Source organism: Mercenaria mercenaria, chromosome 1, assembly GCF_021730395.1.
Source record: "Mercenaria mercenaria strain notata chromosome 1, MADL_Memer_1, whole genome shotgun sequence".
NCBI classification, from domain to species: Eukaryota; Metazoa; Mollusca; class Bivalvia; order Venerida; family Veneridae; genus Mercenaria; species Mercenaria mercenaria.
The window spans coordinates 112,184,132-112,208,227 of NC_069361.1; the positions used below are offsets into that span (position 1 = coordinate 112,184,132).

General features: G+C 35.6%; 1 protein-coding gene across 1 annotated transcript; it reads left to right on the forward strand.

The window, feature by feature from the left end:
- The first annotated feature begins 660 nt into the window (after window positions 1–660).
- LOC123526391 (uncharacterized) lies at window positions 661–23,624 on the forward strand. Its single transcript, XM_053529337.1, has 8 exons — window positions 661–679; window positions 8,992–9,183; window positions 11,663–11,908; window positions 13,211–13,387; window positions 14,856–15,029; window positions 16,916–17,127; window positions 17,609–17,792; window positions 20,723–23,624. Exons 1-8 carry the CDS (start codon window positions 661–663, stop codon window positions 21,037–21,039), a joined length of 1,521 nt encoding a protein of 506 aa, XP_053385312.1. The 3' UTR covers window positions 21,040–23,624.
- Window positions 23,625–24,096: the final 472 nt, after the last annotated feature.

A 24,096-nucleotide genomic window follows, 5' to 3' on the forward strand; every position in this document is an offset into this window, starting at 1 on the left:
ACAGTTTTGTGTACCGAAATGAAATTTGACCTTGAATTTGACCTTGAGCTAGTCTTGAAATTTAGAACATTCAAAAATGGCACAGTGGTGGGCGCCAAGATCACTCTGTGATCTCTTGTTACATAAATGGTCCTTTTGTGACCCTCTACCAAGACTGTTCAAATTATTCTGATTCATTTAAAAACATGGCTGTCAGAGGGTGTGGTCACTTTCCCTATATGTATATATAGTGTAAACTTTAAAAATCTTCTTGTTTAAAACTGCTGGCATGATTTTAAATGGTCCTTGTGTGACCTTCTACCAAGAATATTCAAATTATTTTGATTCCTCAAAAAACATGGCCACCAGAGGGCATGGTCGTGCACTTATCCCTATATGTATATAGTTGAAACTTAAAAAGAATTTCTTGTATGAAACTTCTGGCTCAATTTTAAAATAAATTCACACAAATGGTCATTGTTTGACCTTCTACCAAGATTGTTCAAATTATTTTGATTTGTCTTAAAACATGGCCACCAGGGTTAGTTGTCAGTTTTTCCTTAACTTTAAAAATGTTAAGATTGTCAGAAACAGCAGGCCCAGTTTTAAAATAATTTTACACAAATTTTTCTTGGGTGATCTTTTATGAAGATTGTACAAATTATTCTGTTTCATATAAAAATGGCCACTGGGGTGTGTGGTAAATTTTCGCTGTACACATGTATGTAGTGGAAAATTGTTCTTCTTTGAAATTGTCATATCGCATCATTCCCCCAATTTCTTACCCCATCTTACCCCCCCCCCACACCCATCCCAAACACACACATGCACATTACCTGCCCATTTTTAGCTCATCTGAGCACAAAGTGCTCAAGGTGAGCTTTTGCTTTTGTGATTGCCCTGTGTCCATCGTCCATCATCAACAATTTGACTGTTAACATTCTAGAGGTAACAATTTTGGCCCAATCTTAATGAAACTTGGTCAGAATGTTACCCTCAATAAAATCTTGGACGAGTTTGATATTGGGTTATCTGAGGTCTAAAACTAGGTCACCAGGTCAAATCAAAGGAAAAGCTGGTTAACACTCTAGAGGCCACATTTATGAAATATCTCTATGAAACTTGGTCAGAATGTTAATCTTGATGCTCCTTAGGTCAGTTTCAAATCTGGGTCATGTGGGGTCAAAAACTAGGTCACCAGGTCAAATTATCAAAAAAAAAGCTTGTTAACACTCTAGAGACCACATTAATGACCATATCTTAATGAAACTTGGTTAGAATATTAATCTTGATGATCTTTAGGTCAAGTTCGAATCTGGGTTATGTGTGGTCAAAAACTAGGTCACCAGGTCAAATAAAAGGAAAAGCTAGTTAACAATCTAGAGGTCACATTTATGACCATATCTTACTGAAACTTGGTCAGAATATTAATCTTGATGATCTTTAGGTCAAGTTCAAATCTATTTCAGGTAGGGTCAAAAACTAGTTTACCAGGTCAAATCAAAGGAAAAGCTAGTTAACACTCTAAAGGCCACATTTATGACCATATCTTAATGAAACTTGACCAGAATGTTATTCTTGATGATCTTTAGGTCAAGTTTGAATCTGGGTCAGGTAGGGTCAAAAACTAGGTCACCAGATCAAATCAAAGGAAAAGCTTGTTAACACTCTAGAGGCCACATTTATGATCATATCTTAATGAAACTTGGCCAGAATGTTCTTCTTGATGATTTTTGGGTCAATTTTGAATCTGGGTCAGATGGGGTCAAAAACTGGGTCACCAGGTCAAAAAATCAAAGGAAAAGCTTCTTAACACTCTAGAGGCCACATTTATGATTGTATCTTCATTAAACTTTGTCAGAATGTTAACCTTGATGATTTTTAGGGCAAGTTTGAATCTGGGTCACGTGGGGTCAAAAACTAGGTCATCAGGTCAAATCAAAGGAAAAGCTTGTTAACACTCTAGAGACCACATTTATGACCATATCTTAATGAAACTTGGTCAGAATGTTAATCTTAATGAATGATCTTAAGGTCAAGTTCCAATCTGGGTCAGGTGGGGACAAAAACTAGGTCACCAGGTCAAATCAAAGGTAAAATTTGTTAACAATCTAGAGGCCACATTTATGACTGTATCTTCATGAAACTTGGTCAGAATGTTAATCTTTATGATCTTTAGGTCAAGTTTGAATCTGGGTCATGTGGGGTCAAAAACTAGGTCACTAGGTCAATCAAAGGAAAAGCTAGTTAACACTCCAGAGGCAAAAAATCTTCTTGTCTGAAACTGCAAGGCCTAGGCTTTTGATATTTGGTGTGTTGCATTGCCTAGTGGTCTTCTACCAAGATTATTCAAATTATGCCCCTGAGGTGAAAAGAGGCCCCACCCAAGGGGTCCAAAATTTTACATAGACATTTATAGGAAAAATTTTTAAACATCCTCTTCAATCTTGTCTGAAAGTTCAAGGCCTAGGCCTTTGATATTTGGAATGTAGCACTGCCTAGTGGTTCTCTAACAAGATTGTTCAAATTTTGCCCTGGGGTGAAAAGAGGCCCTGCCCTGGGGGTCACTTGTTATATGAGTTATATAGGAAAAAAATACTTAAAAAATTATCTCCTAGAATTATTATTTCCTAGACTGTTTAATTACAATTACCTGATGACCCCAAGTAGGGGTCACTTGACTGTCACCTTGCCTACTTTCTTGTTTTTTAAGATACAGCCTTGAAATTTGGATGATATATACAGTTTTGCACACCGAGCTTAAAACTGACTTTCAGTGACCATGAATGTGACCTACTGACCTAGGTACTTTCTTAATTTTTTAGCAGCAGTTTGTCATTTGAAACATATAGCTCATATTACTCAGGTGAGCGATCCAGGTTCATCATGACCCTCTTGTTATTAGTAGAATCTTTTAAAGTACTCTTGTCAGAAAACACTGGCACTATTTCATAAAAATAATTTCACAGACATTTTCCTTGAATAACCATCTACCAAAACTGTTCATGCAAGCGGCATAACTCAGGTGAGCGCTCTAGGGTCATCATGGCCCTCTTGTTTGTTTGTTTGGTTATATGGCCTCTTTTCCATTTTTGATTGTGGAGGAAGTGCCGAGGTTCCCCTCAGGGCATTATTTCAGACAAAGGCAGGAGTCTGTGTACATGGAAAAATAAACCTTATCTGTGCAAATGAAATATATTTTAAAGTAATAAAGCGAATACTATTATTAATACTGGTATGTATAATTTGCATAATTCAAAATCTTTAGCTCATCTGAACTTTTTTCAGGGTGAGTAATTACTAATTATACCCCCACCAAACATGTTTTGGGGGGGGCTATATCAGTTTTGTCCCGTCCCGTCCCGTCCCGTCGCATCGCGTCCCGAAATCTATTATCTCAGTTATTACTAAATGGATTTGATTCAAACTTAAAATAGATGTTCCACCTTATCACCTGCATCACGTGACACAAGATGCATAACTCTGAATTTTAATGAATTATGTCCCCTTTTACTTAGAATTTAAGGTTGATTTTGATGCATTTTCACTATATGTCAGTCCGATTGGCTATGAGCCAAAGGGAAGTAACCTTTTTTTAACCTTTGTACTGGGTTACTTCCCCTTAAATTCCAAGAATTAGTCTATTTTTAGAAATTCTATTTTTAGATTTTCAATATTTTAGGTATTTTTCTAACTTTTTTTTATTATTAGTCCTATGTAAAAAGTAAATACATTTTTCGTGCTAACATGTGTCGGTAAGTCACTTTTTTGTATTCACTTTTAGTGTATCTTTAATATTAGAGATTTTTTATTTACCTCATCCCTCATCCTGGGCACATATACTAGTACTACTTATATGTGCCGCGGAAGCCCAGGATGAAGTACTCCAAAGACGAATAAAAAAATTTTTTAAGTACAGTAGAACCTCCCTAATCCGAACCACTCTAATCCGAAAACCTCTCTAAACTGAACAAATTATTTGGTCCCATTTTTTTAGCTCACCAGAGCCAAAGGGTCAGGATGAGCTATTAGGATCACTCACCGTCCGTCATCTGTCGTCTGTAAAATTTTACTTTAAACGACATCTCCTCATAAACCGCTAGGCCAATTTCATCCAAACTTCACAGGAATGTTCCTTGGGTGAAGCTCTACAAAATATTTTCAAAGAATTGAATTCCATACAGAACTCTGGTTGCCATGGCAACTGAAAGGAAAAACTTTAAAAATCTTCTTCTCAAAAACCAGAAGCCCTAGAGCTTAGATATTTGGTGCGAAGCATTGCCTAGTGGACTGCTACCAAATTTGTTCAAATCATGACCCCGGGGTCAAAATTGACCCTGCCCCAGGGGTCACTTGATTTTACATAGGAAAATCTTCAAAAATCTTCTTCTCAAAAACCTGAAGCCTAGGGCTTAGATATTTGACATGTAGCATTGCCTAGTGGACTTTTACTAAAGTTGTTCAAATCATGACCCCGGGGTCAAAATTGACACCGCCCCAGGGGGCACTTGATTTTGCATAGATTTCTATAGGAAAATCTTCAAAATGTTTAAAAAAATAAAACAGAAGGCCTAGAGCTTAGATATTTGACATGTAGCATTGCCTAGTGGACCTCTACAAAATTTGTTCAAATCATGACCCCCGGGGTCAAAATTGACCCCGCCCCAGGGGTCACTTGATTTTACATAGGAAAATCTTCAAAATTTTTCTTAAAATAAACCAGAAGGCCTAGATCTTAGATATTTCACATGTAGCATTGCCTAGTGGACCTCTACAAAATATGTTCAAATCATGACCTACGGGTTCAAATTGACCCCGCCCCATGGGGTTACTTGATTGTACATAGGAAAATCTTCAAAATTTTTCTAAAAATAAACCATAAGGCCTAGAGCTTAGAATGATATTTGACATGTAGCATTGCCTAATGGACCTCTACAAAATTTGTTCAAATCATGACCCCTGGGTCAAAATTGACCCCACCCCAGGGGTCACTTGATTTTACATAGGAAAATCTTCAAAATTTTTCTAAAAATAAACCAGAAAGCCTAGATCTTAGATATTTCACATGTAGCATTGCCTAGTAGACTTCTATAAAATTTATTCAAATCATGACCCGGGGTCAAATTGACCCCGCCCCATGGGGTTACTTGATTGTACATAGAAAAATCTTCAAAATTTTCTTAAAATAAACCAGAAGGCCTAGAGCTTAGATTAAAATCTTGACCCCCAGAGTCAAATTGACCCAGACCCAGGGGTTGTTTGATTGTACATAGAGAAAACTTCATAAATTTGCTAAAAATAAACCAGAAGGCCTAGATCTTAGATATTTGATATGTAACATTGCCCAGTAGTCTTCTACAAACACTGTTCAAATCATGACCCCCAGGATAAAATTGGCCTCGCCCCAGGGGTTACTTGATTGTACATCGGAAAGTCTTCCAAAAAATTTCTAAAAATCATCAGTTTGACATTTGAAACATGTAGCTTATATTTCTCTGGTGAGCAATCCAGGGTCATCATGACCCTCTTGTCTTATTCATTCTCTGTTGTAAAAATAACCTTGTAATCCAAAACCACTACGCCGAAAATTGAACAAACTTTAGTGATTTTTATATCTAATTACATTAAAATCTACCCTTCTAATCCGAACCTCTGTCAATGTTTCTGATGTAAAATCTTGCTCTCTTTTGACATTTTTGAGTCTGTTCACAATTTTAACTATTACTCTTTATGAAGGAGTCAACAACAATAGGCCCCAACACTGATAATCAAAACTCATGTCAGATTTTTGCTTTGTATATCCATGCAATAAGCACAGGTGTGAAAGAAGCAAGTTCAAGTAGTTTGTTTGAACAGAAATTTGTAAGAATAGACATAATATGCTATAAGTACTGCCAATGTAATAGTTCCTTATTAATTTGTTTCTCCTGTACCTTCCTCAAAACTTTTTGTGCAATTTGTTCATTTAAAGCAGCAAATTTATTCGCTGAAAGTGGTACTAAATCAGATCATTACATTAACTGGACAAGAAAAATATTCTCCTTTTTAATAGCTACTTTCTGGGAATGTAGGAGTGGTGAAAAAAATGTTTACAAGTGATATTGAGAAATTGAATTAACACAAGATTTACATTACACCAAAGCAGTCTACGTGCTGCTTATAATTTGATTATTTTTTAATAGTCTGTACACAAAAAGATAAATTTACGCATCATGTGTAACAAATAGCATAATTTTTCGTTTCAAAATAGAAACCTTTCTAATCCGAAAACCCCTCTAATCCTAACTTTTTTGTTGGCCAGAGCATGTTCGGATTAGACAGGTTCTACTGTATTAAGTTTTTTTTTACGTTTTTATATTATTCTAAGTATTTTTAAAATTTCTTATGGTTGCCATTCTTCTGTGACAAGACCGTATTGTGGGGGTATAAGTCACTCCTGTGACAGTTCTAGTTAGTATAGGTGGATGGTCTGGCATTAACATTTTTATTTTAAACATCTTCTCCTCTGAAACTGCTGGTCAGAATTACACCAAACTTGGTCGGTAACATCCTGGCATGAACCTCTGTAAAGTTCACCTTGGCCTCTTTTTTGGGCTGACAGAGCTAAAAATAGAAAAAATCTTTTAACAGCTTCTTCTCATGAGTTACTTGATGAATCTTCATAAAACTTGGTCTTTAGCATTATTATGGGAGCACTTGGCTTCTTTTAGGGGCCACCAGAGCTAAAAATAGAAATCTCTTGAACCGCTTGATGGATCTTAATCAAACTTGGTTTGTAGCATTATTACAAGGTCCTTCATCAATGTTGTAGAAACGGGGGCAGTCCGCTTCTTTTAGGCACCTCTAAGGCTAAAGCTGGAAATACCTTTTAACAACTTCTTCTCATGAACGGCTCAATGGATCTTCATCAAACTTAGTCTGTAGCATTTTTTAAGGTCTTCTCCCAATTTTGAATGAACTGCTAGCCAGGTCTTCATCACACTTTAGCTAAGTGTCATTGTAAGATCCATTTTCCAACTGTGTTCAAATTTGGGCACTTGGCCTCTTTTAGGAGCCATTAGAGCTAAAAACAGAATAATCTTATAATAAATTCTTCTCATGAACAGCTTGATGGATCTTCATCATATTTGGTGTGTAGTATCATTGTCCTGCATGGTCCCTTTTAGGGGACACCAGAGTTAAAATCAGAAAAAGAACTTTATAAACAACTTCTTGTTACGAAGTTTGTTCTAATGGTTATGCATTTTTGTGGCGATTCAAAGCAAAATATAAAAAAAACTCTAAATAGTTTTTAGCTCATCTGATTTTTTGAAAAAAAAATGATGAGTTATTGTCATCACTTGATCGGCGTCTGCGTCGGCGTTGCCTGGTTAAGTTTTATGTTTAGGTCAGCTTTTCTCCTAAACTATCAAAGCTATTGCTTTGAAACTTGCAAACACTTTTCACCATCATAAGCTGACCCTGTACAGCAAGAAACATAACCTATCCTGCTTATTGCAAGATTTATGCCCCTTTGTACTAAAAATATCAGATTCTAGGTTAAGTTTTATGTTTAGGTCAACTTTTCTCCTAACATCAAAGATGCTTGAACTTCAACACTGTTCACATCATAACTGACCAGTACATCAAGAAACTTAACTTCATCCTGCTTTTTCAGGAATTATTGCCTCTTTGACTAGAAATTTTGAAAAAAAAATATGATTATTGTCATCACTTGATCGTCGGCGTCTGCGTCGGCGTTGCTGTTAAGTTTTATGTTTAGGTCAGCTTTTCTCCTAAACTATCAAAGCTATTGCTTTGAAACTTGCAACACTTGTTCACCATCATAAGCTGACCCTGTACATCAAGAAACATAACTCCATCCTGCTTTTTGCAGGAATTATTGCCCTTTTGGACTTAGAAAATCAGTAAATCAGTTTTCTTGGTTGAGTAATATGTGTAAGTCAGCTTTTCTCATAAACTGTCAAAGCTATTGCTTTAGAAACTTGCAACACTTGTTCACCATCATAAGCTGACCATGTACAGCAAGAAACATAACTCTGTCCTGCTTTTTGCAAGACTTATGGCCGCTTTTGGACTTAGAAAATATCAGATTTATTGGTTAAGTTTTATGTTTAGGTCAGTTTTTCTCCTTAACTATTCAAGCTATTGCTTTGAAACTTGCAACAGTTGTTCACCATCATAAGCTGACTATGTACATCAAGAAACATAACTCCATCCTGCTTTTTGCAAGAATTATGGCCCTTTTTGGACTTAGAAAATCATGGGTAGGACAATTTTTCTATTATACAAAAAAAATCAGATGAGCGTCAGCACCGGCAAGGCGGTGCTCTTGTTTAATGTACTACTTAAAGGCCTTTCACCAAACCTAGTAAGAAGCAAGGTCAAGTGGTCAAAGTCCGACTTCGGCCCATTTGGGCCTCTTGTTTGATCAACTGTCAGATTACGAAAACATTTTAACAATGCTCCAGTATGAGATTACATTGAATTACACATGTATAAAATTGTTAAATTGTGTGGATACTGAAAAAAGGACCTGCAATTATCAGAGAGTTTTTTAACATTTATTCTTCTTATGCCCCTGGGCATACAGCATTGAACTGTCTGTCCGTTTGTCCACCTTATGAACCAGATTTTACTGTTAGGCCTACAGCCCATATTAATGATCTGATTAGTTCATACTCATACTCAACAATCCTTGTGGCAAGACCTACAAACTGACCTATATATAAATGACCTTGACTCTCATATGACCTTCACCTTCAAACTTAAAACCTTAATAAACAACATTTTTGGTCCTGCAGCCCACATAAATGACCCAATTTAGTTCATACTCACACTCAACGAGCCTTGTGGCAAGACCTGAAAACATCTTCACCCTCGGAAAACAACATCCTTGGTCATACACCAGGAGGCATGATTTTTCATTTTGAAAACGCAGCACCTTGTTTGTGTGAGAAAACATATTTTTGATCATAGTGCTGGCTTTAGAAGACAATTATATTATTTCAGGAAATGAAGTAAAATCCCAAGTGTATGCTCAACAGAAAAAGATTTGTTGTGGAGGGGAACTACATGACTTACCAAAACATCACAACCATCATGGTCCAGATCCTAAATGTTGTGGGGTAGATGTTATTTTTGATCCCGGTTCCAGCTTCTGTTGCAATAACAAAACTTATCAACAGTCGGAGCAGTTTGCTTGTAAGTAGATTTATAAACTTTCTCATTGATTTAAATAATACTGGCAACACACTCCCGGACGAAATTCTGCTGAAGCCAATTTCTAATGCAATGGACACATGTTGAAGAATGCCGTATCATTTTCAGTAGCGCTCCAATTTTATTTTTTTCTTCTTCAATGTTATGAATGGTTGGACAGTTGCTTTCATATAATATCAACTTATCATAAGGCATTACTTTCACTTTTAGGTGGCTTTTAACTCTTCCATCGATATTCAAAGGACCCATACACGGGACTCTTATCCCAATGTTAGTAAATTTTAGTTGGAGGAGCGGGAGCTTGAACTCACGATCAAAGGTTTTGTTGTTTGACAGTGTTAACCTATGAAAAACTGCATCCACTAGAATTATTTTTTTCAATTGCTAGACCTTTTTTATAAAGTTAAGAGGGTATAACGATCTGTCTATGCATATATATGGGCATAAAATTAATTTGAAAACACATATCTAAAATTCGTGACACTGTTTTTTTTTTCAAGCAGTGAATACACATTTGGTATATGTGGTCTCCCTAAACTGTTTGAACCACCTTATCTATGACAGGTTTTTGTTTGTGAATGTGTCTTTATTATGCAAGATAAGGTCCAGAAATAAAATTTACAACATTCTGAAGGTCTCAGAGAGGGGACTGGTAGTATTGGTAGTATATATTGGTATTTATAAAATATCTTTCATAATTTCCTATGACCACCCTCAGAGTTCTTTGATATGATGTATAATATCAATGGAAGTGTCTGTTATACTGCCCTCCCCCCTCCCCACAACCCCTACCAAAAGTCAAATGGGATATGGTAACAGTCTCTGTCTGTCTGTAACACTTTTGTATGGAGTATGACTCTAAAACTGTTAAAGGGATTTTGTTAAGACTTTACACAATGACATTGGTCAGAGGAAGTGCAGTGTACAAGAACCATGACTTTTTAAATTATTTCCCTTTATTAATTACTCATACCAGTTTTGCCTGGAGGATAACTCTAAACCTATTGAAGTGATTTTGTTAAAACTTCACAGATGACAGCCTACTGTATAAAAGTATACTTTACAAGAAGTATAACTTTCTCTTAATTACTTTTAGAGGATGTTGGAGGAAAGTGCATTGTACAAGAACCATAACTTTAGACAGAATACTTCCTTACTTATACCCCTCGATTTAATTTACTCATAACACTTTCCAATGATCATTACTCAAAAACTGTAGAAGAGATTTTGTTAGAACTATTCACAGAGATAGAAGAAATTGTTAGGAAGTGCACTGTATAAGAACTGTTACTAGCTTTTCTAATTATCTTCCTCTAGTAAATTTATTTTAAACTTTTGGAAGAAATTTATTTAAATTTTATGAGCATGGTGAAGAGCAGTTAAGGATCTGCAGTACTTGATAGCACTCTTTCTTCTGTAAGTAATTTGCATACGATTCGTTATTTCAAAATATTTCCTCTTCTTGGCCACCTATATGAAACATCTTTCTTCAGCATTGGGATGGCCATGTTGGACATGGCTGTTCTATCAGGAGAAAATTTTATTATGGAAAAGGTGAATCGAACAGTAGATGTACTTACTATAAGCTTTATGATGGGTGATAGATTTCATTTCACTTTTGTTTAATTAGGAGTGTGATCAGTTTTATTTTAACTGTTAGGAGATTTAATAGACCTTCCCAAAAATGTATGTATTTATATACTTTGTTATATAAAAGATAAAAATGTTTGAAAAGTAACATATTGCTAAGGGAGGTAATCACTACTGGAAGTTTGCTATTGTTACAGCCCTTCATTCCAGAATGTGGGGAAAAAATGAAGTTATAAGTTCACCTTCCTGATTAAAATTTCAAAGCAGTAGTTGTGAAAGCAATAACAGAGGTACATCTGATATTCATTCTGTACACGTTAAAGTATTGGCCTAGGGAAGGGTAGGCTAAAGGTATTCAAAACTCTTTAGGAAATTTCTTATGTAGTCAGTTACTGGTAGTCAACGATTGCCTGTCTGTCTGACACTGGGCATTGAAGGGGTAAATATGCATACGGCAAAGGTTTCTTCTCCTAAAATCGAAATAGCTGGTCCTTTCAAAAGGGTTGACACTGTAGTAAACAGACTCTTAACCCTTACCATGCTGGACACGATCGATTCTGCCTTTGCGACCAGTGAAGATCATGATCAGCCTGCACATCCATGAAGTCTGATCATGATCTGCACTGTTCGCTACTCAGCCCGTATCTTTTTGGTAAGTACCCTTTTTAACAGTAAATGGTACTATCCAGATTGGAAGATGGACAAGTTCATTGTAGAAATTTAGCAGGGTAAGGGTTAACCTTTCCTTTACCTTATTTACATTCAACTTTTTACACCGGTATAGTTAAAGTTGCAGAATATTTGAAAATCATGCAAATTGAAACTGGTTTGCCTCACCTTTAATTTAGTTAATTATAACTTTTATCTCTAGATTGTGATGACAATTATGGCTTGGAAGTTGCTGTTGGACGTGGTCAGATAGTCTGTAAACAATTGATGCCAAATCGAACTTTATACCAGTTACACCGATGGCAGACAGGCTATGAATGTTGTGGTACTAATCTGTTTAACACAAACAGTCACTTTTGCCAGGGAGATGAAATCTGGCCAGTTGGAGTAGTAATCTCTGAATGTGGGGAGGAGCTATATGATCAGAATAAATATATCTGTTGTGAAGGTGAGGATAATGATAGGTGAAAATGGAGTTTTTCTCTTTGCTTCAATTTAACAACACAATATTTTAATTTTATTTTGTTCAATTTCTTCACTATATGTTATTCTTTAGGTTTAGGAAGTTTTTGAATTTTCAGCTCACCAGACATACTGAAAAAAAATTAACCTGGGTGTTCTTTGGGTGATTGTCTTCCAAAGCTGTTTAAACACTTTCTGCTTGGTCGCACATAAGGGCGTGCCAGAGTTAAAAACATGCAGTTGTTTCTTTTTTCGACCAGTTCCTTCAATTTGATTGGCTAACAGAAATTTTTTACAAGTGTGTAAACCAAATTTATTCGAACAACTTTTATATGCTGCTTCCAATGTTGGACTCCTTTTTTCACTTTTTATTTATACTTAAAAATGATTGACTTGAAAACAAGGACTATAAAAAGAAACAAAAGTAATAAATGTCATATGTTTTTGTTTAACACACTTGTAAACCTCGTACACATATCTAGGATAACGGCTTCCAGCTATCGACATAATGAACCCAAATCAGGCACAAATGAACCAAACAGCAATTCAACAATAATTATAACAAAGAAAACATGAAAAGGGAGTCAAGCACTATCTGTGCTTATGTGTTACGTTAGCAGTACATCAAATATACAAATTATTCTGACAATAGCGTCAAACGGCATAGCGGCGCGCTGGAAAAGAAACCAACTGGAAACCGGCAAATATTTAATGAATGCCGTCAAGGATGTACTTTAAAGTTCTTGGTAATGTGTTAGAATCGAAATAATATATCTCGTTTAGTGATTTTCTCTTGAATAAAATCATTGTTTGTCGTTCAGATGCGTAAATATATCACGAGGTCGCATCTGAACGACAAACAATGATTTATTCAGCGACAAATCACTAATGAGATATATTATTTCTTAAATGATACTGCAGGTAAACCATGATACAGTAAGAACTATATTTATTCAGAAATTTAGATAAAAGATATACTTAAAATTCAAGATGTACATATATTCCACCAAGTACATAAAGGCAGATATTTCCCATAATAAAATGTAGAAAAACTATTTGTATGGAAATATTTAATCAAATAAGGTTTTCTACATAAACATTATGAAGTTAAATGTTGTGCCTTATATTGTGCATTGCGCAGGTAAAATGGGCAAAATTGGTTAAACCAAAGTTTGTTGTTACAAATGTAAGGTCAAAATGTATTTCACTTGTGAATGCCAGACACAATATTTCCACAAGCAGCATACACTGAAATAAACTAATTTTCTGTTTATTAAAAATTTCACAGATACTTCCGAGCTGATACCAAAACCTGGTCCAGATTTTATCAAAGCAAAATATTTGGAAATTGAAACAGACTTTTCATGTTTGAATGGCACAGTTGTAAACAAGGACTTAGAACACATTGTTGAGAATAACAATAAGAAATCTGTGGTTCAAAACAACTTTCTACCTTGTGGTGATGGTAAGTTATGTCTTCATTACTCAGTACTTTTAAGTTAATACTGTAACAAATAGTTCAAATAGACTACACTTAACCCTTGGCTTGCTAAATTTCTAAAATGGACTGGTCCATCATTCAATTTTGGCAGTTCCATTTATTAATTTATTATTCAAAGGGGTGTTCACTGAAAATTAACTGACTGAATAGCGAACTGATCTTGGTCTGCACTGGTCACAAAGGCAAAACCAATTGCCGCCAGCAGGCTAAAGGTTAATTAAGTGTCCCCATAGCTAAAGATAGAACACCTTTCATGAACCACAAGAAGGATCTTCACCAAACTTTTTCTGTAGCATCCTTGGATATTCCTTTCTCCAATGCTATAAATGGTTCTGCTTAACAGCTCATTTGGGATACCAGAGCTGAAAATAGAATACCCTCGGAAAGATCTTTCACAGATTTTTCAAATTATTACTGCTTGATTGTTTTTTGGGGCCTCAAGAGATACAAAATATAAATTTTTAACAACTTCTTATAGACCACTTGATGAGTGTTAACCAAATAAGGTAAAATGGTGGAGGTCAGGTGAGCCACTTGGGGCCATTATTGCCTTCTTTTACTGGTATTACAAGATCTGTAAGCAGTTAACTCATTCTTCTGAGTATAAAGTTATCTCAGAATTTTATAGTAGATGCAGCCTTTGAAGAAGTTGTAGGGTTTGAAGAAACTATACTCAACTACAAACCGCACTTTATAACTGTTTACACCATAAGTTGGATTAATTAAACTTATGTGGTGGCATCATGGTCCATGTTGCTCTTATTAAAGCAGAGGGACAGTTTCTACTTAAATCTCAAGTTCAAAATGGGGTGTATAGGGAAACAGCTTACATGCAGACAAAAGTTGGAATTACATTTTGGTCTGCTAGGGTCAAGGTCACTAACACTGAAATTGAAAAATAGGATTAAGGACTTGGATTAAGTCATTGCTGCAAACTTGGTGTATTTCAAACTTACAGGGCAACTAGCTTGAGGTTATATTTGGATATGTTTTGAATCAAGGTTAGAGTTATTAAAATCAGAAAAGATGTTTTTGCTCAAGCACTGTAGTTGAGAATGAGATATTATGGTGAAACTTTGTAAGAAGATAGCTTACAAAATAGAGGAAGGTTAGGGTGCATATTGGGCTGCTGGGATCAAGATTTAGGTTAAGTCATTATAAACAGAAAAACAGTTTCTGGTTAGGAATTACCTTTCTTGAATAGCAAGCTTATATGGAAACCTAGCTTTGGAATGTATTTGCGGCTGCGGAAAGAATGTTTATTTGTTGTATGTGCAAGATCTTACATAACTACCAGGTTAACATTTGGTGCTTGCCTGTTGAAAGATATCAGGCGCTTACACTAGAACAAATGAATAATCTCTCTATAGATATGACTTTACAATGATTTACGACTATTTTACTGTGAAATTTATGACATTTATATTTTTAGATCACTTTGACCCGGAAAACAAGAGAACACAGGTAGCCTGTTGTAACGGTGTGGTCAACCACGCAAAGCCGGGAATGAATGTAACATGCTGTGGCTCTGAGTTCATTGATACAGACTTGTACAAGTGTTGCAACGATGTAAAGATTGGGGCAACAAAGTTGTGTTGTGGAAATCGTAAGTTTATATTTGATGGAGAAAAAAAGTTGTTAAAAAATCAACTTTTGGAATAAGGAAAAGCTTATCTTAAAATGGCATTATGTTTTTTTCGAGAATAGTTCAATTCTCACACTTACTTGTGTCAAAATATCCCATAACTGAAACAACATTTACAAATTGTGGTCTTCAGAAGTATGTAAATAGCAAAAGATGAAAGGAAGCACAGAGCACCCCAAACACAGCCATAGAGCCATGCATCACAAAGTAGGCCCACAATAAAAAAGATGCTGTAAAGGAAAAATATACAAAAAAGAGAAAGTTACAGTCTGTGATATTTTTGTAGTTTGTTTTTTAACAGACAACAGGCGTTATTCTTACGAGTAGTCTAGCTTGGCGGTAAAAACTGTATGATAATAATAATAATAACCATTTTCACCTTAAAGCTAAATTAATGCAGTATTTTAAATAAACAAGAGGGTCATGATGACCCTGGATCGCTCACCTGATGAGCCACATGTTTCAAATGGCTGATGCTAAAATATAAAGAAAGTTGGTCAGTAGGTCACATTCATGGTCACTGAAAGTCAGTTTTAAGATCGATGTGCTAAATTGTACATGTCATCCAAATTTCAAGGCTGTATCTGAAAAAACAAGAAAGTAGGTCAGTAGGTCAAGGTCACAGTCTGGTGACCCCTAATCACTTGGGGTCTTCAGGTAATTATAATTAAACAGTCAAGGAACTATGATCTAATAATTTTGAAGTACTTTTTCCTATATAACTCATATAACAAGTGACCCCCAGGGCAGGGCCTCTTTTCACCCCAGAGGTATAATTTGAACACTCTTGTAAGAGATCCACTAGGCAATGCTACAAACCAAATATCAAAGGCCTAGGCCTTGAACTTTAGGACAAGAAGATTTTTAATTGTTTTCCTATATAAGTCTATGTTAAATTTGGGACCCCCAGGGCAGGGCTTCTTTTCATCCCAGGGGCATAATTTTAACAATTTTGGTAGAGGAACACTAGGCAAGGCAATATACCACATATCAAAAGTCTATGCTTTGCAGTTTCAAGCAAGAAGATTTTTAAAGTTTTTTCCTATATAAGTCTATGAAAAACTGGAGACATCCCCCCCCCGGCAGGGCCTCTTTTCACCCCAGGGTAATAATTTGAACAATTTTGGTAGAGGACCACAAGGCAATGCAACATACAAAATATCAAAAGCCTAGGCCTTGCAGTTTCAGACAAGAAGATTTTTTTTAAATTTCCTATATAAGTCTATGTAAAACTTGAGACCCCCCGGAGCAGGGCCTCTTTTCACCCCAGGGTAACATTTTGAACAATTTTGGTAGAGGACCACAAGGCAACGCTACATATCAAATACCAAAGGCCTAGGTCTTGTGGTTTTAGACAAGAAGATTTTTAAAAAAAATTCCTATATATGTCTGTGTAAAACTTGGGACCCCTCTTTTCATCCCAGGGGCATAATTTGAATAATTTTCACAGGGGACCATTAGATGATGTCACATGCCAAATATCAAGGCCCTAGGCCTTGCAGTTTTGGACAAGAAGATTTTTAAACTTTTTCCTTTCGGTTGCCATGGCAACCAGAGTTCTGCATGGCATTTAATTCTTTATAAAATTTTGAAAGGGGACCACCCAAGGATCAATCCTATGAAGTTTGGTATAATTCTGCCTAGTGGTTTTCAAGAAGAAGATTTTTTTAGAAAATGTTGACGGACGCACGACGGATGACGCATGACGGACGGCAGACATTGAGCGGTCACAAAAGCTCACCGTGAGCCATTGGTTCAGGTGAGCTAAAAAGAGGTAGTAAACAGAACAATAATGGTTATGTATCTACGAAAATCTGAAAACATTGTAAGCTGTAATATTTTTTCAGAAATATATGAACGCACTAGTGGCCTTGAGTGTTGTGGGACCAAGCTGATAAACAACTCTTACCTCTGCTGTGAACCACAATCAAGTAAAAGAATGCCAGTCAAAAAGAAGCCGGGACACAATAGGTGTTGTGGGAAGCAGACTTTTTATTATGACCCGAATGGAAAAGATGAATGCTGTGGAGGAATGATTATCAAACTGGAACAAAATCAGGTTTCCTAAATCTTTTCATTTAATACATATAATTATATGCCTTACTTTGTGTATACATACAGAAGGGGAAGGATTCTTAAAGTTATTTTGTTCTAACTCATTTACATGCTTCGTATAAAAATTTGACAGTTCTCTATATAGATACTTATTAGCAACTAAAACCAATTTCTTCCACTGAAAAACTGCCCATGCTAATCTATTGATGCCCCCTTAAGGACAAGCTCTTCATTTACATATCACTACTTACATGTATGAAATGTATACATTTTGTCAACACAGCACTTTTACCACAGTAACTATTTTGAGGGGGGTGGGGGTGGGGAGGGAGGAGGCTGGCACTTAGATTTTTTAAAATATGAAATGATGTTCAGATTATTATGTCTAGTCAAATAACTTTAATCACATACAGTTTTACGAAATACTCTAAATCCAAATTACTGATTACTGATGTTAAGTATTCTATATTTAATTTATTTTTCAGGTCTGTAAAAATGATCATATTGTTACATTTAGTCCTTTTGACCCAGAAGAGGTGAAAGATCAGATAAAAAAGTTGCCATCAGTTAAGCTACCAGGTGAAAATTTACCAAAAGGAATCATTACCCATGCTTGCCCTTCCTGTACCACATATTCGGACCCACCGAAGCAGTGTGTAAAAAAGTTTGGTATGTCTTTTCTTATAATAATAATTATAACTTCAGAGCAGATGTTTCTGTAAATATATACAATGAAATGCTTTTCCAGTTAATTAAGGTCATTGTAAGAAAATGGTAAAACTTTCAAGTCAGCTCCCAAACAAAAACAGTACTTGTGTTTTACAAGAAGGGAGACTGATGATGGTGGAGTGAGGTTTTAACTGTGGACACTGGATGTCAGAAACACATGCTCATAAATCCATTGTTTTTAAGACTGTGGTCTTTGGACTGTGGTTAATGTGTTTCATCATGGTTAGGAGCTCATCAATGGCACTATTTTAAATTTTACTAGGCCCAGAATATAATGTTAAGTTCTGGTAAATTATTTGATACAGTAGGCCCCAAATACAGTAAGTTCTGGAAAACCATTTTATACCACAGGCCACAAATACAAGTTCTGGTAATCCATATGACCGACAGGCCATGAATACAGTATGTCCTATGTTTTGTTTTTGTACTTTGTATGTATAGGACCACAGTCTGATCTTAAAACAATGGATTTATGAGCATCTTGTTTTTGTTTAAGTCCTAAAATATATACATGGGGAAGTTTCTGTTTAGCTGCAGCTTTATTAGTCCCCTACTGGTTGAAAACCAGTTTCGGGGACTATAGGAATGTGCTTTTCCGTCATTCCGTCCGTCCGTCTGTCCATCCGTCCGCAATTTCGTGTCCGGTCCATAACTCTGTCATCCATGAAGGGATTTTAATATTACTTGGCACAAATGTTCCCCATGATGAGACGACGTGTCATGCGCAAAACCCGGACCCCTAGCTCAAAGGTCAAGGTCACAATTTGAGGTCAAAGGTCAACAGGGCTTTTTTCCTGTCCGGTCCATAACTCTCCCATCCATGAAGGGATTTTAATATTACTTGGCATAAATGTTCCCCATGATGAGACGACGTGTCATGCGCAAAACCCAGACCCCTAGCTCAAAGGTCAAGGTCACAGTTGGAGGTCAAAGGTCAACAGGGCTTTTTTCCTGTCCGGTCCATAACTCTCCCATCCATGAAGAGATTTTAATATTACTTGGCACAAATGTTCCCCATGAGAAGACGACGTGTCATGCGCAAAACCTAGACACCTAGCTTAAAGGTCAAGGTCACAATTTGAGGTCAAAGGTCAACAAGGCTTTTTTCCTGTCCGGTCCATAACTCTCCCATCTATGAAGGGATTTTAATATTACTTGGCACAAATGTACCTCATAATAAGACGATGTGTCATGCACAACTTTCAAACCCCTAGCTCAAAGGTCAAGGTCACACTTAGCAGTCAAATGTTAACATAGCATGAACAGGGTCTGTTTCGTGTCCGGTCCATAACTCTGACATTCATTAAGGAATTTTAATATCACTTAGCACAAGTGTTCCCCATGATGAGATGACATGTCGTGCGCAAATCCCAGACCCCTAGCTCAAAGGTCAAGGTCACAATTGGGGGTCAAAGGTCAATAAGGTTTTTTCCCTGTCCGATCCAGAACTCTGTCATCCATCAAGGGATTACAATATTACTTGGCATAAATGTTTCCCATGATGAGACGACGTGTCATGCGCAACTCCCAGTACCCTAGCTTAAAGGTCAAGGTCACACTTTGAGATCAAAGGTCAAATGGATTTTTTTCCTGTCTGGTCTATAACTTTGTCATGCAAAGCAGGATTTAGATATCAGTTGGCACAAATATTCCCCTGGATGAGACAACATGTCATGTGCAAGAACCAGGTCCCTAGGTCTAAGGTCAAGGTCATATTTAGAGGTCAAATGTCAAATTCAAGAATGACTTTGTACGGAACATTTCTTCTTCATGCATGGAGGGATTTTGATGTAACTTGGACCAAATGTTCACCACCATGAGGCACCCTTGTTTTTAGAATTACGTCCCTTTGTTGTTACTATAAATAGATTTTATTGTAACTTTTTTATTACTGGCGGTAGAGAAAAATCGAGACCACTTTTCTGTGGTACAGCATGCATGTTACATCCAATTTTTAGGTGTATTTTGACCTATCTCTACCTGGTAAAGAGTTTCTTGTGGACTTATATTATATAGATTTTTTTTTTTTTTTTTTTTTTTTTTTTTTAAAGATTAATTTCCCTTTGTTGTTACTATAAATAACTTACATGATAACATTTTTATAATCATATAATATATAAATTTTAATCCAAGTGTTTTGTTATAGCATATTGTATATATAGTACAATATTGTTTATACAACATTGACAGATATCAGTTCATTATGTTATACTGCAGTAGAGAAAATTAGGTGCCTTCCAGTAGGGGACTTTGTATTGCATGGCAATACTTCATTCACTTGTTTTATTTAACTTTATCTAGGAAGAGAGGCTGGTTTATTTTTTGTCATCGTGTCTTCACAGTTCATGTAGTTGTTTACTTGCACATTTTTGAAGACGAACAATTTAACTGACATTAGAATTTGTTGTATTAAACCATTTAATACTGAAGTAATCTATGTAATATTATGGTTTTAATATATCATGCATTATAAAACAAAATCTTGTATTTTAAATTGATAAGGTTGAGTTCTTGTGAGCAGCCAAAGATATGAGGATATTTTCCTTATCACATGTCAAACATGGGTGTACCTACCATAAGAATAGATGTGTACAATATAAAACTTTTTTGTTAGCTTCTGATTTGCAAAGAATGCCATTGTTCTTTCTCAGAATATATTGTGTAAAGTCATGCAATATCTCTACTTCAAGAGCTCCTGCACATTTGTTTATACAATGCTAATAACTTAGAAATATTAATGTTTCAGGTCTTATTTTAAGCACACACAGATTAAAAATCTGTATATTCCAGTTATTATAATTTATTCAGAGTAAGTACAGAACACTTTTATGCTTAGCCCATTGTTCATAATATATTATTTTATGTTCCAGAGTACCAGGTATACATTAGGAATATCAGCACTAAACGAACCAGCACCATTATGGATGTTCTTTTCCTGGAACCAAACATTCTGAGCAAAGTCAAAATGGTCTTCCGCACAAAGGGTCATTGTCGCTGCTTCAAAGTAGATGAGGTATATCTGTTTCAGACCAACAGAAATATACGTGCAAAAGTGACATCTGGACACATGAAGCTGAGGTTCTCTAAAAAGGACATATTTCATTTAATTAAGGGAAAGTTTCCTAAGTACAAAGTGGATCAGAAATGTACAATAGACAGGTATTACAGAAAGCCTATAGTATCTTAATGATAGGTTAAGATTTAGGAAATTTTAGCTAGTCAGATCCAATAGGTATTGTCTCAGAATTCCAGCTTTCTGATTGGTTGATTTCAATACACTTAAATTATTTAACTGAAAATGAATTTTAGATATAGCACATACATATTGCATGTAAGCTGGGTCTTACAATCTGTGTTATTACTGATGTTAAGTATAATTGAGCCGTGCCATGGGAAAACCAACATAGTGCATTTGCGACCAGCATGGATCCTGACCAGACTGCGCGGATGTGTAGGCTGGTCTGGATCCATGCTGGTCGCAAATGCACTATGTTGGTTTTCTCATGGTGTGGCTCATATAATCATTATAAACTCTGCTCAGAGTAATGTCATGAGCATGATGTTTTATAATCTCATTTGCTAGAACTATAGGTTGCTCAGATTACTTCCCTTTGCTCAAACTCTTCCACCTCTCCTAACAAAATCTCTGTGTAAAACATATTGTTTTATCTCGGATTACTTTAACACGGAATTCTGGACATTTTAAACCACACCTCCAATTAAGAAGCCAAAGTCCATTGTGAGATTTTAAGAATTCATCTACTTAGTATTTAAAAACTTTAAAATACTCACTGACAGCAACATGATCTACTTTTAGATGTGACAAAATTCACTCTACAGACTTTCTCATTGGCATTACCAAGTATATTACAGGGTAATTCTAACCAGTACCTTTTTCTGCAACCTTATATTCTGCTTGAGAGGATATCACACGAGCTTGTGTCAGTGTGACCTAGCCTGGCAGAATCCACACGAGCTTGTGTCTGTGTGACCTAGCCTGGCAGAATCCACAAGAGCTTGTGTCTGTGTGACCTAGCCTGGCAGAATCAAGAGCTGAATGCATTAATATTGCAGATCAAGAGACTGTTTTAATGACTTATCATAAACGTTTATATATTTCTATTTTTTATTAGCCAAAATTGACTATTATTTTAGGTAAATGAGACTAAAATCTTGTCATGAAATGTTGAGACATCATTTCTGATGTCATATTTAAAGTCACGACTGAAGCAAGCAGTCCTCACATTGCTCATTTTTTCATATCCGATGAGAGTTGAAGAGAGGGTTTTGTACACTGTATTTCAGACAGAAACTTTGTAGGTATATCATAAATTGGTGTACATTCATGTACATGTATTAATTAGTCCCTGAAATGATAGTTTATTACTAATATACCGCTACATATAATCAAAAAAAAATATTTGTACTTTTATTCAGTATCATGTTTTAATGATATAGTATTATGTGCCATATGTCTTTTTTTTACAATGATTTAATCTCTTTTTTTTTTTGGCATTCATGAAAAACGACACAATTCTCATATATTTTTGTATGTCTTATTTTTGGTAATTGTTTAAAGAGAGCTCATGAACAAAAGGTTTGTTTTTGTTTCTTTAAGTTCATTCTTACATACTCAAGTATGGATAATGCATGTTTATGATATACCGGGTAACATCTGCTGAATCTAGAGGGACTGGTTGGTACCTAGCATGATAGAGCAAGGACCGGGTAACATCTGCAGACTCTAGAGGGACTGGTTAAAAGGGATTCTGCATGTACCGGTATATTGATAAGCATACATTTCCTGTGTTTTAATTATGCATTACAGGGCCATAATACCGTCCTGTTTTGTATTAACAGCACATGTTCTCCTTAACACACCATCACTTTTCTGTAAAAACACTTCTTGAAAATGACAAAGACAGTAGTTTTTAATGCTACGATGTCCATTTTGGATAATCAAATCCTTGACATACAACATCAAAACAATATGATCGTATAAATCAGTGATAATGCAGCTAAGTTTTTGTTTAGTCCCATCCAGCAATCACACATTGTACTACAATTGTTTACAGAGTTGTTTTAGTGCTATAACTGTTAAAGAATATCAAGGATATTGTATGTATAAATTTCCTTACTTAACTACATGTTTTGTAAAATATTTACACTGTTAAAAGGAAACAATCTGTTGTTAAAGATATCATATTTACTTTGTGCAATTCTGTATATATCATATTTGCTGATTATTTAATATGTTATAGTCAGGTTCAGAATAACCTGCCGGGCAAACTTACATGTTTATAGCATTACTATATATGTTGCTAAATTTCTATAATGAACTTGTCCATCTTTCAATTTGGACAGTACCATTGACTGTTAAAAAGAGGTGCTTACCGAAAAAGATAATATCTAAATGGCAACAGTGCAGATCTTGATCAGACTGCATGGATGTGCAGCCTGATCATGATCTACACTGGTCACAAAGGCATAATCAATCGTGTCCAGCAGGATAAATGTTAAGAGTGTTCAAAATTACATGTTTACGTTGAATAAATTTAGGAGTGCCTAAATATTAAGGTGTCTGTTCTAAGATTGTTATATTTATTGAGTGTCCAAATATACAATGCTGTCTCTTTTTATGTGAACCAATGGCCAGTACATCAATCCCATTTGGACTGCTGTAGCAATGTACCCATTTCCAGTTTTCTCAGACATCTCTCATTTTAATTGATTTGCACATTACTGTTGCCTGACAGGTGATTTTGAATTCTAAATATATATATATATATATATATATGTAATTTTACTTGTAAGTTTTATCATTTTTAAGCGGCTCTCTTTTTGTCTCCATAATGTTTACTTAAGATAGTGTATGATTAAAAGTTTTAGCACAGATAAGTATGGCAATTTTCATTTTTTTGTAAATTATGACCTTTTTTCGACTTTCGTATTCATTCAAGCGACAAGGCTGTTGAATAGTCCAGCGTTGCTGTCCTCTGACAGCTCTTGTTTTGAAAGTCTGGAAAGTTTGCTCTTGTTTTGTAAATCTGGAAAGTTTTCTCATTTGTTAATACATGTACAAACAGACAAAAGCATTATATTGATTGGTATAAATATGTGAGTTTTTGTTCATTATTTTGTAAATACATTCTAATTTTCTGTGGCAGCTAATGTATTGTACTATCATAACCATAATATCGTGCCATCAACATAAACTAAAACAAAGGAAGTGCTATTGGAGCAT

Coding starts and splice junctions, on each gene's coding strand:
- LOC123526391 (XM_053529337.1), top strand. Junction 11,909..13,210: donor TAAATATATCTGTTGTGAAG/GTGAGGATAATG, acceptor AAAATTTCACAG/ATACTTCCGAGCTGATACCA. Junction 13,388..14,855: donor CTTTCTACCTTGTGGTGATG/GTAAGTTATGTC, acceptor TTATATTTTTAG/ATCACTTTGACCCGGAAAAC.